The sequence below is a fragment of the Nanorana parkeri genome, unplaced genomic scaffold (assembly GCF_000935625.1).
Source record: "Nanorana parkeri isolate BGI_ZX_2015 unplaced genomic scaffold, ASM93562v1 scaffold984, whole genome shotgun sequence".
Classification (NCBI taxonomy): Eukaryota; Metazoa; Chordata; class Amphibia; order Anura; family Dicroglossidae; genus Nanorana; species Nanorana parkeri.
This window is the reverse complement of record NW_017307252.1, coordinates 94,008-108,603: the sequence shown is the minus strand read 5'-3', so window position 1 is coordinate 108,603 and position 14,596 is coordinate 94,008. Positions and strand designations below refer to the sequence as shown.

General features: G+C 42.3%; 1 protein-coding gene across 2 annotated transcripts in view; it reads left to right on the top strand.

Moving 5' to 3' along the window:
* The window catches only part of RUNDC3B (RUN domain containing 3B), a 129,228-nt gene that overhangs the window by 87,047 nt on the left and 27,585 nt on the right, over positions 1-14,596 (top strand). For both annotated transcript variants that reach the window (XM_018566874.1, XM_018566873.1), the window contains exons 4-7: positions 902-987; positions 5,033-5,122; positions 6,854-6,934; positions 9,957-10,125. In XM_018566874.1, the coding sequence (XP_018422376.1) occupies positions 902-987; positions 5,033-5,122; positions 6,854-6,934; positions 9,957-10,125 (426 nt within the window). The remainder of the gene's footprint in view (positions 1-901; positions 988-5,032; positions 5,123-6,853; positions 6,935-9,956; positions 10,126-14,596) is intronic.

Below are 14,596 nucleotides of genomic sequence, written 5' to 3'. Positions count from 1 at the left end.
TCTACAACAAATGTCCCAGGAGGCATCAGGGGGGGGGGGGGGGTCATCTGGGAGCGGATTACAAGAACTGGAAGGAAGATGGTGTCTCCCTCCTAGTGCTCACCTACATAGGCATTCAGTAGAGTTTCCTCAACCCCGTGTAGCCTACAAGTCTTGCCCAGGAGCTAACACAGAGCTACTTGTCCTTGCTTCTGTGGGGGAGCAGAACAGTTTAGGATTGCAGGAGATACGAGTATGCAGTACTGTGGGACTGGCATTTAAGTGAACCTGTTGCTTGGCCCTGCAGTTAGCAAAGCATTGGTTCACTTCAACACTGGCTTGGTCAAACGTGAAGGTCCCATGTACAACCTAGGCCTAGGGTTCAAAGGGTTTCAGAGTGATTGACTAACAGAGGTATGTGAAGGCACCACCCCAGCACTGTTGTTATCTGAGAAATGCCTAAACAGGTTCACTTTAGGCAGAGGGGTAGCTGAGTGACAGTTTCTGTTAAAACATCTTCCCCTTGGACAAATTACAGAATTCTGTATGGACATCACACTGCTGCCTTGTATCTGATATTCAGAAATTGCACATCAGATACAAGCCGTGTTGTTTTTTGGGGGGTTCATCAACCTAACTACATGTATTTATCTTTCATAGTGCTGCTTTATGGTAAAAGGTTTCATGTGAAAATGGCCGCTCATAGAGAAGGTCTATCCACAAAGCTGCTTTTGTTGTCAGTAAGCTAATGGTTAGAAAAAATATTATTTACCTTTTTGGGGGGCAGAAGGCTAACATTTTGCAAAGAGCCACATAAGCAAGGGCCGGCCTTGTATCAGAGTCAGCAGAGATATTTTGTTTTCCTTGAGTCTTTATTTTGTATAGATTTGTTTTACACCTAATTCTGTGTGTTTTGTTTCAGGGCAGGGCCTGGATCCGAGTTGCACTGATGGAAAAACGCTTATCTGAATATATTACAGCAGCACTGAGGGACTATAAAACTACAAGGTCTTCCATATTTAATAGCAATGCTTTTTGTGTGGTAATGGGCTGAATTAACAGGGCTTTCTGCATTACCCATATCCATATATTATGTTTATAATGTATTTATCCAATCACTGTAATGTTACTAGTCAAAGTGTGTCCAAAAAATTCAAAACTGATGGAGGTCCACTGAGGATATTTTTCCTCACCTCCTGTCCTGAAAATTCAATGGGTAGTAAGAAGAGATACCTCCAAAGGAAGGGAAATCCCCTTGTTGCCATCAGAGCAAGTGTCCCTTATTGGAAGATTTCCCCTCTCCTTCTGTTCAGAGGACAACTGTACATTTTTGACTTCACACCACATTTTGTCCTAGTGACAGTGATCTCCAGGACAAGTAGTGAGAGTGAAACCTATTTTCAGTAATGATTATGAAATGGAACCATAAGGACTGGTGTTAATGGGCAAAAGCAGATTGCTTCCAGGTGCATACAGCCTGCATTTGAGATCAGCTCGGGACACTTCTGAGGCCATTTACTGTTCTTTGACAGGTGCATTAGACCTCCTAAGTTGCATCAACCTGCTTTAAGCTGCTTTAGCATTCCTATTGATATGTATGGTGAAAGAAGCCATTCTGAACAAGTAGCGCTCCCCCTTCCTGGTCAGTGCTATTCCGATATAGGATAACGCTACCGGTGGCTCTGAAGGGGTGAACTACAGTAAACAGAAATAATGGGTCTCCCTGTCTTTCCTCAATAGGAAACCTCTACTATGGATCCACAGCACACCAGCACACCTTGAGTTACTTGCTATGGGTTATGACAGCTCTGATTCTTCTTGTCTAGGGATATTGTCGCTCACTTTGCCCATCAGCACTTACCGCGCTTCCATTGAACGATTGAAGCGAGGCCCAGTCTGTAGTTGTGATGCTTGAAACATTTATTGAAGAACTTCAGAAAGAGAGAGAGAGAGGAGGGTTAGGATCATCCAAGCAGATGTAGACTCCATGGCTTTTCAGAGAGTGTGGTTACAGCTTCCATGCACAGCAGGGCAAGCACCTGACACCGCATTACTTGAGGTAGAAGTTATTGATCCTTGTCTTTATCCCCCGAGTATTTATCTCCTCCCCCAGCATGCACCACTGGCTCATTCAACAGTGATTGGCTGGGTAGGGATATCTACTCCTAGCAATCCCATTGGCTGCTCTGTTCTATCAGCAGGGCACTCCCTGCACTCACCTCTAGCAGCAGACAGATGGCAAGCAAAGATAGATTGTTTAGGGGGAGAACCATATGAACCAAAACTACAAATTAGTATCAGACCACATGCAATCTGATAAACACTAGATTTAATAGCACCCTTTCCACCACAGAGCTACAAACAAAAGCCCCTCAACACTGCCCCTAATGATGGTCATGAAAGAGGAACACAAAACTGCACTGTGCACTTGCATTGGTGCTCCATGGAAAAATTCCTCCTTAAATTGGTGGTCAGTATAAGGGTCCTTTATGGTCAGTTGAAAAGTTTCCCTTCACCATTGTGGACAGCAAGAAGTTTATCCTGAAACTTGTGTTCCATAAGAGGAAGAATGTAATTTAGATTGGCATTTAGTTCAGGGTTAGGAAATTATGCCTAATTCGGGTGGTCCGATTGGGTTCGCTTGTTAGTTTTTCACCAGACACGATGGGATGCCCAATGTTAGTCTATGGTCAGCTGGGTGTCAATGGACAGGCATCCGTTACCCCCGGCTCCAGCCCATCCGGGAAAATGAAAGGTTTAAAGAATTTTTGCCGGACCTGATCATGCCGGATCAGGGGTAATCTGACACATGTCAGTTTATATCCGACTCCTCATAGACTGACATGGGGTCCAGTAGTTGCAGTGCTTTCCTCCATAGGATAGAAAAAACGGATAGACATGAATGTCACAGTGGTGCTCGGATCCCCTCCTGATCAGCCCGTGTGAAAGGGGCCCTTAGTCTGCAACAGTTTCTTCTTTCAGGCGTTTTGTTCTTTCAGGTGTTTTATTTATTCTGCTAGTTACACACTTCCTGTCCTAGGATGATGACGTTCTTTTACCCTACTGTAGCAGGACAACAGAAACAAGGACTACTGAACCCCACTGATATTCTCTATAACATAGGAGTGTGGTTCTGTAGTCCTCAGAGATATTTGAGAACAATATCATTTGAGAACAGTCAGCACAAGAAGTTGTCAGCTTTTTTGTCTGGTATTTTTGAGAATTTTTAGTGTTTTATTTAACTGACTGAAAGGGAGTCAATAAGAGTAGGTTGATGTTGGGGTTTCCATACGCTTTAAGAGAACACAGTTTTTGCTTGCACAGAATGCAGTTTATTCAGTAAGGACCACAACACCTTGTAATGTCTATTTAGAGAAATGCAGCCTTTTTATCAGATCTCATGTAGATCAATGGGGAAAACTTCACGGTATTGACAGAGCGATGGAGCCGGAGGGATAATGTGTTCTGTGGTATTCTGCTATTTGTAGAAACTCCTTATTGAATAGTCAGACCGGAAGTGTTTCTCGGGAAAGGTATCGCCATCAAAGCTCAGTCTGAAATTTAGAACTTGGCACTCCTTGGTCGGTTTTATTTACTTTTTTAAGCTTTAAAGTCCGTCTGCTAACTTAGTAATATTCTACTCGCAATCTTTTTTTCAGTAATGAATACAGATCAAATAAAAATACATTGCCCAGCATTGTAATCCACAAGGATTTCTTTACATTTTCCCCAAACGCTTACAGTCATCATGTGTCCAAACAGCTCCAACTCTCTCGCTTTGCTTCACTGAACAATCCTGTCCAGTACAAGATCACAAGGGACAGAGCAGTCTCCAGCAGCTGTCCATATAGTAGCTTGGAAGGACGGCTTGCTCTGCTGTTCTTGTGTGTTTGTGGAGACACACACAGCTTACTAGCACACACAAGGGTGGCTTCATAGGACCCTGCAAGGGAAAATAGCCACCCTAAAATAGGATAGGTCCAGGGCTCAGGGGACCAGCTGATTCTGTAGAAAACTAAAACGTTTAAACATCAAGCAGCATCCATGATTTATTCAGCATTTGCAATAGTTTCCCGACTTTTAAAGGGTTCCTTGACTGAACAAAAGTTGAGAAATGCTGCTTTAGCAAATTAAACGTCAATCATTTAGGATTGGGGAACAGTGTTCAAAACACTCTCCAGAAACTTTATTGAGAAATACAATGTAACAACATTACTGTTACATTGTATTTATATATACACACACACACACAGAGTATACTATAAATATAGTACGGTATGTATTACTTTATCTTAAAGAACGACAAAGTTATTGACAAAAATACAGGCTTATAATGGAAATTTAAAATTGTTCTGGTCCATAATGGGTATGCAGTAGGGATGAGTTCAGTTTGAGGACCAAAACCTGGTCTAAACCTGAGCTTCTCTGAACCTGGATGCAAGTTCTTTTTGTGCCATCCATTCAGCTGTGGGCAGGGAATGAGGTAAATGATGTCAGCACAAGCATTCCAGCCCTTTGTTTACATGTATCTGTAGGACGGGGAATTTCCCAGCCCACAGTTGATTGGGTGGAGACGCCCATGGTACCTAGTTCAGAGGAGCTCAGGTTCGGACTGAGTTCGGTCTGAACCTGGGCTCATCCCTAATATATGCAGGGCTGTATATAAACAAAATCTATGCCTGCTGAAAATGCAGTGTACATTCCCTTTAAATACATCGCCCCCTTTGATGGAATAAATCCATTGACCCCAGATTAGGACAAATGCTGTATCTTTTGTAGCTGATCTTCCCAACCCGCAGAAATTCTGATCATATCTTCAATAGTGTATTCTGGTGTCCCAGCGCAATTTGTGCTTTGTGAACTGCTGTGTGAAATTACACTCCCTCAGCCTACACTATACACAGAAAACATTAATCACAGTGTGTGTTTCAATGATGATGTTAAAAATTCAGTAGCAGGCACAGCTGGGGCAACATGTGTTTATGTCCTAGTAATGCATTGCAAGCCTACCGCTATGATTGTTGAAGTGAAAGCTGTTTTGTGCCCTCCACAGGAGATTTTACGACGATGGAGCAATAGTGCTGGGGGAAGAAGCCAATATGCTCGCCGGTATGCTGCTTGGACTCAATGCCATTGATTTCAGGTATTTGGCCCACTTGGCGCCTTCACTGCACAAGTGTTATTATTATGTTGAGTCCCATTGGAATGAAAGGAGGACTGGAATGAAAGGAGGACTGGATTTATTTTATACCTGTCAGCTGGGTCATAAGTTGTCTGTGTTAAAGGGTTGTTAAACCCTCATTTGTTTTTGCATATATCTACTGCTTGCAAGCAGTAGATATATGCAAAACGATGGGAAAAAAAACGTTTGCAAAGGGTTAAAAATAATCTGTGTCTCCGCGGCGTGCTCCCGTCCGAACATCTCAAAATTTCTCGGGCGGCCGCAAAGGATCTTGGGGCGAGCGCATGCAGAGTTCAGATGTTCGGCCGGGAGACGAGAAGAGACGCAAGGTAAGTCTAGGGTGCAGCGTGCACCCGCACATACTCTGTGGGACATCAGAGAAGAGGAGCGCTGGATCGGAGACCCGCACCGGCGCTGGATGGAAAGCTAAAAACTACAGGAAAGAAGAAGAAGAAGAAGATCGGATTAAGAGGCATCATTTAAGGTAAGTCCTTACTTTAGCACTTTGGGGGGGGTCACTTTAGCCTTTAATGTCATTTTAAAGCTGAATTCCAGCCGTACAGATGAAATCCATATGGAGTCTGTTTTAGCGGCCAGAGAATTTGCATTTCTGTACACGCAGTGCTTCCGTTTGCACAACCCCACGACCTAGCACTGCCAGGTGGATGACACCACTTTCTATTAGGAATACAGTGATGTCCTCTCTCTGATTAAACAGCAGGAGACTGATGAGGTCATGCTTCTGCTCACTCTGATCCTATCACAGTCTTTCTTAACCAGTGTGCAATGGCACACTGGGGTGCCGTCTAGCTTTCTCAGGGGTGTCCATTGAATTCACCATGACATGGTAATGCTCTGATATGAAGGGTGACTGATAAATCTAATTTTAAGGGGCCTTCTGATATGAACGGGAGGACTCCCGAAGTAAAGGAGAGTTCTGATGTGAAGGGAGGGACATTGATGTGAATGTGGCAATCCCACTTTTTTGTGTTCTTGCATGGGGTCCCCCTCTTAAAATCCATTACATTTTACACTGTGGGTGCCCCAAGATTTTTCATAGGGTGCCGCAACTAAAACAAAGTTGAGAAACACTGTTCTATCAGCATGTTCCTCGCCAACACATTCGCATGCAGCACACCCGCCTATTACATCAGCCCATTCCTAGGCGATCTGATACATATGATGAGTTTTTGTATTGTACTTTTTGTCCTCAAAATGGCTATTTATTCAGAGCTTCTTTTTCCATAAACTAGCTGGCCTCTTAGTAGACATACTAGTGTTCCAGGTCCACTATTATAACTTTTTATTTCGGGACACTTTTATATACCTCACATAAAAGAAATATGTGTGTACAGTGAATTTTATTGGCATTGTTTTATTGATTAAACTAGTGCGCAGACCAATTATGGACTAGACGGTGGCGCTGAATATATGTCATAAAATTACAATGAAACAGAAATTGCCCACATATAGATAATTTAATGTGATCCCAATACAAGGACCTTTTTAAAGTGTACACACGTAATAAAGGTGATGAAGACCCCCTATAAAGTTGATGATAAAATTGTCAGGCTGGTCTGTGATAAGTGGACATTTTCTGACCTCATTCAGGATTATAGTTTATAAAGAGATGCTTTGTGGTCTGTAGTCAAGGTATTATTTCTGTGCTAACCGTGTGCTTCCCTCTTCTAGCTTTTGCCTTAAAGGAGAGGGCCTAGATGGGAGCTTCCCAGCCGTCATAGACTACACGCCTTATCTCAAGTTTACCCAAAGGTGAGATGAGTTGGGTTTTTTTTTCTGTTGGGGTTAAATATCCAGTCAGGTAGGCCCTTACATCATTTTGTGCAATTACACTGCCCGGGCAAAAAAAGTCACCACCTGGATTTCGGGCAGTTTTATGATCTGGGGGTGCTTCAGTTGGTCAGGTCTAGGTTCAGCAACGTTATGTCCCCAAAAACTGATGTCGGCTACCTACCTGAATATACTGAATGATTAGGTTTTCCCATCAATGGATTTTTTCTTCCCTGATGCATACCAAGATGACAATGCCAGGTTTCATTGGGCTCCAATTTGTGAACAGAGTGGTTCAGGGAGCATGAGACATCATTCTCACATATGGATTGACCACCACAGATTCCAGACCTTAACCCCATTGAGAATCTTTGGGATGTGCTGGAGAAGACTTCACGCAGTGGTCGGACTTTCCCATCTTAGATCTTGATCTTCAAGATATTGATGAAACATTTATGCAACTCTGGGTGGAAATAAATGTTGTGACATTGCATAAGCTTATCGAAACTATGCCATGGTGAATGTGTGCTGTAATCAAGCTAAAGGCGGTCCAACGAAATATTAGGATGTGTGACTTTTTCGTTTTTGGCCAGGCAGTGTGGATTATCAAGTGTATGCTCAGTTTTATTCATGTACTGACAATCTAAATAGAGAGAACTATACCCATTGAATTTGTTATATTTTCAATTAGTGCACAAGCCTTGTTTAGAATTTCAGCTTTTAGAATTTTTTTAGCATGCATACTTACAGCAACCTCCTAAACTTGTCATGGCCAAATTTAGCACTGAAGCTATCCCATTCCTTCCTAAATCCTGCACTTTCCTATTGGCTAGTGAGGATTCCGATCATAGTGATGGACCAATAGGGATGTGTGTGACAGGGCTTAGTGGCAAGCTCTGACACTTTTTGGAAGTGTCAGAAACTTGCTTTTTAGAACAGCTTGGAATTTGTCCATGATGGGAAAGTTTAGGAGACTACTGCAGGTATGTTCCTAGGCTGCACTATTTAAGCAGTTTAACCCCCTTCCCCCAGCCAGTTGTTATACTTTTTAAGCTGAGTTTTAAATGTATTTAGAGAAAAAAGATTTAGGGATGAATTTGAGTTTAAGAGGAGGACTTAGGGGTAGGTTCAGGACTTAGGCGTTTTAAAATGAACGCCAACCCTTTGAGGTTGCCATGGCCTACTCTTGAGTAGACAGCCTTTAGAGGCTCCATGAAGTTGGTGACCTTTGAACTACATGGGCAGGAGCCTTAGAGATAAATGGGTCATCTGACTTTTGTAACTGACAACCATTCATAAGGTGTAGCCCAGGGGCGTAACTAGAAATCACAGGGCCCCATAGCAAAATTTTGTATGGGGCCCCGTGATTGCTAGTTATGCCACTTGCAGAGCCCACCATAGACTTTCTATGTTGGGACTATCGATAGAACACCGGTGTAACCGGCCTATTCTTCTGCATCTGCTGGCTGTCACTGACACAGCTCCGCAGCGGCTGTGAGTGGGAAAGTTTTCCTTCACAGCAGCTGCTGAGCTATGTCAGTGACAGCCAGCACCCAAGATGCCATTGTTACGCCACTGGTGTAGCTGGTACACAGGTTACTAACTTCATGGAGGGTCTGAATCCTGCCTGGGCATGGGCAGGTTGGAGCTTACTGGACATGGGTATCCTGAATCTGAGGTCCTCTGTTCATATGTAAAGACATGTTTATGGGTTGCAGAGGGTAGGGGGACATACAAGGAAGGTTATTACAATTTTTTAGTTATGTTTTAATAGTTTGGTTGAAATTAAAGTTAGGGTTTTGGATAAATTGAGAATGTGGGATTGAACCTCTGTCAAGTTTATTTGTTGTCTGCATCCATGTAGGGGAGGATTTCCCCTATTTCCTGTACCAGTAACACAGTAACAGCGGTCACCAAGACAGGAAATGAGGGTGATCATTTCCAATAGGGCCACAGACATTAAAAAAAAAAAGTTTGGAAGGCTTAGAACTTCTTTTGAGGTTTTACTTTCCTTGTCTTACTGTGTGTGTGTTCCTTTTGGTAAGACTCCTTTCACTTCCTGTTACAGTGGCAATGGTCACCGGAACATGAAGGAAGGGAAATTTTCTCAACAGGGACACAGCAATAAAATCCCATCCCCAAGTTAAGGGTTAATTATTTACTTAGTAAAAGGTATTAGCTGTGATGAATTGGTTTTTCACATGTGATAAATTTGTTTTCTGGGTGTGATAAATGAGTTGGTGCCAAAACAAAGGTGCCATTTTATTTCTCAGGGAACTAATTTACTACTAGAATGTGTATCTTGGTAACAGAAGTATAGCAGAGGCAGAGACATTAGACTTTATGCTCCCCCAGGGAAGGGACTGATTCATGCGTTCCACATAGCACTCATTCATACACACCTTTGTATTGCAGGAATAGAATTTGAAATTCCTCGCAGTCACATTCAAATAGGCTTTTATTGTAATGTTCAAAAAAGCTTTGTAGCTAATTCAAGCACTTCTAATGGGTGTCAGGAACACACCCCAGCATTTATATCAACATCTTAATCCAGACACCAAGACACGTGTCATGGCAGATGTTGATTTCCAAGAACGGAATGGGAGATGTAAAACTTGTTCCTGACATTCATTGGAACTGAAGAAGTGGCACGGATAAATTATGACACATCTGCAATATTCCCTAACAAGTCCAGTTAAATCAGACTGTCTCCCAGTCTGATTCCAGATGTGCAGGGGATTGCAGGAAGCTAATATAAAGGCAGAATTAGGTCTTGATGCTACCTGTATTTAAACATACATTTAATGATTTTTGACAGAGCACATAAAAGGATTGATTGGTGGTCTTTTAGTATCTGCCTGGAGTTAAACTTTAAGCATCAATAATTAAAATCAATTTGTTTACATATTAAAATGCTGCAAGGCTTCATTGAGAGATGTGGAACTTAGATAACTGTTAATTAAATTTTTAATTACGGGTTGGTTATTGTATTCTTCTTTCTCAGCTCTGACAGTATCAGCAGCGATGAGGAAGAGCTGCGGACGTTGGGGAGCAGCGGCAGTGAGAGCAGCACCCCAGAAAATATTGGTCCTCCATTTATGATGGATGAAAATAGCTGGTACAACAAGTGCAAAAGGGTGGAGCAGAAGTATCGACTGGCATTGGAGCAAAAGGTACCATCAGCCATGTACTGCAGTGTAATGTTCACCAGGTAAAATGAGACTACAAAAAGTACAATCTTTATCAAGAAAAGAGGATTCATGACTTAAGCTGGGTGGCCCTGTAAAAATCTGAGGCTGCTCCCAGCTGCCAAAAACAGGCTGTTTGGGTTAAAGTGCTCTTTGGATTGAGCAGGAAAAGGGTCATGGCACCCTTAAAAAGAATGCAGAAATCTTGAGGCACCCCAGTCTAAAATGTAAAAACGGTCGATGTAAAACATGATGTGTGGTCCTTCCAAAATCCATTCCAGACCCTTATCCTCGATAGGTGTCCAGTATGGATTTTTAATGGAGGAGCCCATGCAAAAACACATCAGAATCCCCCCTTCACATTAGGAACCTCCTTCACACCAGAGCCCCTCTCTAACATCAGACTACCCTTTACATTAGGAGCCTTCACTTTAGAAGCCCCCTCCTTTCACATCCTCACACCCCCTCTTTCACATTAGGAGCTCCCCTTTCATATAAAAATCCCCCCTTTACAATCAGACTACCCCTTTACATCAGGAGCCCCCCTTCTTCAGACTCCCCTTCTTGCACATTAGAGCTCTCTTCACATCAGAGGCATGACGCTGTGTGAAAATTTCGCGGCACCCCTGAAAAATCCAGAGGACACCACAGGGTGTCACAGCACTCTGGTTAAGAAAGGTTGCCTTCTGTACAGTAGTAGAGAAAACATTTTTTTCCCCTGAGCTCATTGTTGAAGTTTTATTCTCCAGATGAGCATACGCCGTAAGAAAGCATTTGGGATTGATCTTCATGCATCCTGTAATACTTTCATGTACAAAATCCTTTTAGTAGAATCTCTTTCAACCATGTTCTGCTTAATGTTTTTAGAAACTGTAAGTGAAAGCGGTGAAGTGAGAGTCAATGGATTTGGCGATAAGCGGTACAGAAATGTCTGTAATAGGATTGTGTGACTGCTGAGGCCGCAGCACATGCTCGGCCGGTTTTATTATAAACTGGTAATCGTCTGGCCATTGTGAATATGTTCAGAATCCTGAGCTGTAGGAGCTGTGGGTACAGAGGTGTATTGTTAACATCCCCGGCATGTGAAATGAGACGGAACGAGAAGTCTCATCTATAAAGACTGAAGGGAGACTCTGGGTTTTGGACGTAGGATTTCATCAATGGTCGGCCGGATAATAACTGATAAGTTATTTCTTTTCCTCCGTTCTGTACAAAATCCATTCCTAATGTTTTTTTCAAGGGGATGTATAGTGTATTGTGTATATATTCCTTATCCACTTGAGAACCAGCAAGTTAATCCCCCTTCCTTTCAAGACCATTTTTCAGTTTTCAGCACTTTGATAGTTTGACCGACTATTACTCAGCCATGCAGCACTGTACACGATATAATAATTGATATCATTTTTATATCTTTTTTTTTAGAAAGAGCATTATTTTCTTTCTAGAGAACATAAAAAAGTGACATTTTAAAACGCACTACCCTGGGAGGGCTGCTGTCCATCCATTTACCGTATGTAAAATAGGCGGACGGCAAGTGGTATTGACTATATTCAGGGCACTAAAATAATAGTTTTGGGCCCCTTCTCACCTATTCAGCATGAAAACAAGCAGCAAAGCAGGTGTTTTACCATACATTGTCACACACAGTACAGTAGGTGCTGATACACCCAGACTTCAGCGCACCACAGTGCACTTACATTTGTGCTGAAGTTGTGGTGCGCTGGGGGTTAAAGGGAAAAAAATGGTGCAGTTCCAGTTTTTGTTCCATCGCTGTGTGTTGGCAGCGCATTCTAAATTAATGGGCTAGCTTAACGCACTAATAAAGCACAAAATACTGCAATGGTATAGTGTAAAAGGGGCCTTATTATTATCATACAGGAAATGATATGTCTGACACTTGCTGCCCTGCCCAACTGCCTGAGCCCTCGAATAACGAGACCAGAAGCTGGGAGGCAATGTGTGAGGTCAGGCGGTTGATTTCAGGTTTTGTTCACATTTCAGGTGGTCTCTGATCTGCGGAAGTATAAGACTTGAACATTTAAAGGCATTTAAAGCTAAGCAGGGGCAAATGCAAATTCCTCAATAGTAGACCTGAACATTTCTAACAATTTAAGACTGAGTATTCCATATTTCTGCATAAAAGCAACCATGTGCTTTTTAAGCCAGTGCTCCAGTGCTGGTTTAATCATATGGGAAAAAAGTACAGTAATCATAATTTCCTAGGGAGGAATCAGTCAGAGGCTTTTATTAACACCCATAGACATGTGGGTCATCATACACTGTATGGCCAAAAGTAGACCCTCCTCCACATTATTGAGTTTAGTTGTTTCCAGTAGGGTACTGTTGGTGCTACAGCATACAAAGACAGTTGTGGTATCTGGGGAAGTCCTGTTTCTGTTCCAGCATAACTATGCCTCTGTGCACAAAACCTACTCCATAATGACATGGTTTGATGAGTTGGTCGTGGAGGAACTCAAGTGTCCAGCACAGAGCCCTGAGCCTTAACCCCATTGAACAACTTTGAATGAATTGGAATTACGACTTCTAGCCAGGTCTTCTTAACCAACATTAGTACCTTACTTAAGAAATGGCTGAATAGGCACCAGTTCTAATAGACACATTCCAAAATCTTGTGGAAAGCCTTCCTAGCAGAGTGAAGGCTGTTGTAGACACAAAGAGAGTCAACTCCGTATGAATGGTTTTGGAATGGGATATAGGTGTCGTGATTAGGGTCCACAAACATTTGACCATATTATGTATATTCTGGCCAAAATCAGCTAGATTAGGAGTCTATTAAGTCATATTGATGGGAACCTCCAAAACCCATGTGATATCAGTTGGAAGTATAATTTTTATCAAGTGCGCTAAATCCAATTAGATTTCTGTGTGGCTTCAAGGAAATACTTTGAGAGTTTTATTATCCTGTTAATTGCACAGCCTACGATTTAATTCCCTTAGCTTAAAACGAGCTTCCTCTGTTTATTCTAACAGTTTAATTTTGTGAAACCTTTAGATAATGCAGACACTTTAGAGCCGGGTAAAGAGGGGGTTTCAGCGAGGACATATCACGTTCAATTCACAGAGCGGCATTACTTCTTTTACATGCATTTCCTATTTTGTCTCATGATAGTTTTCTCTACAACCAAATGTTCAGTTCACAAAAATGAATAGTGCTTTGGTGTGCAGTGGTTTTTTTAAAATGAAATGAGCATTTAATTAAAATAAAACAATTTAAGGCTGGACTTCAGCATTACACAGTGGTGGAGGCTCCACTCCCAGTGGAAGCCTCTATAAATTATGAATCTGTATATTACACTGCATGGCCAAAAAGTCACACACTCTAATATTTCATTGGGTCGCTTGTAGCTTTGATTAGGGCGCACATTCGCTGTGGCATCATTTCAATAAGCTTATGCAATGCCACAACGTTTATTTCCATCCAGAGTTGCATTCATTTCTCACCAAGATCTTGTAGTGATGATGGGAGATTCGGGCCACTGCATAAAGTCTTCTCCAGCACATCCCAAAGATTCTCAATGGGGTTAAGGTCTGGACTCTGTGGTGGCCAATCCATGTGTGAAAATGATGTCTCATGCTCCCTGAACCACTCTTTCACAATATGAGCCAGGTGAATCCTGATATTGTCATCTTGGAATATGCCCAATGTGTCATCAGGGAAGAAAAAATCCATTGATGGAAAAACCTGATCATTCAGTATATTCTGGTAGGCAGCTGACCTCATTTTTTTGGGCACATAACATGGTGAATCTAGACCTGATCAACTGCAGCAACCCCTATAGCTCATAGTCATTAGTTTATCAGCAACTCGTATGCCTCCTTTTCCTGCTCTTCTCATTGGACACCTTATAGAAACTCACTGTTTATGGCAGCAACCCGAATGGAGTATTGCATATGGCATACTACAATAATCCATAGTGTAACACGTATGGTCAGTTCATCAGATCCGTGCAATAAAACCTATAGTGTAGGGATGTTCAGATACCAGTGCCGATACTTGGCACTGGAACTACCAGGGTTGCAGCGGTTGCAGCCAAATTGGGATAACACCTATTTTTTTATTTGTTACATGTTTCTCATTCACATAGCATGACTTAAAAAAATGTAGATTGCTGTTTGCACAATACATGCTCCATTCTCAAATAATTTTTTTCTTTTTCTGTGTACTGAATTTTCCTCTGGAATGCAGGTGGGGAGGGGACAATTACCCTGCCTGTGCTGTGCTGGCAGATCCCATTATCAGCTGTGAACTAGATTTGAACACGGTCTGTCCTAACAGCGGGTTAAAGATCTAGAAGCTTGGCTTCTTTCATCGTATGTTAATGAGGGGGAGCAAAGTCTGTCCTAGGTCTTTCTGTTAGGACAGAGTTTCCTGTTACTGAAGCCAGTGGCTTCACAAGGGGGGTTCGGCCCACACACGGGTGCCACCATTAAAGGG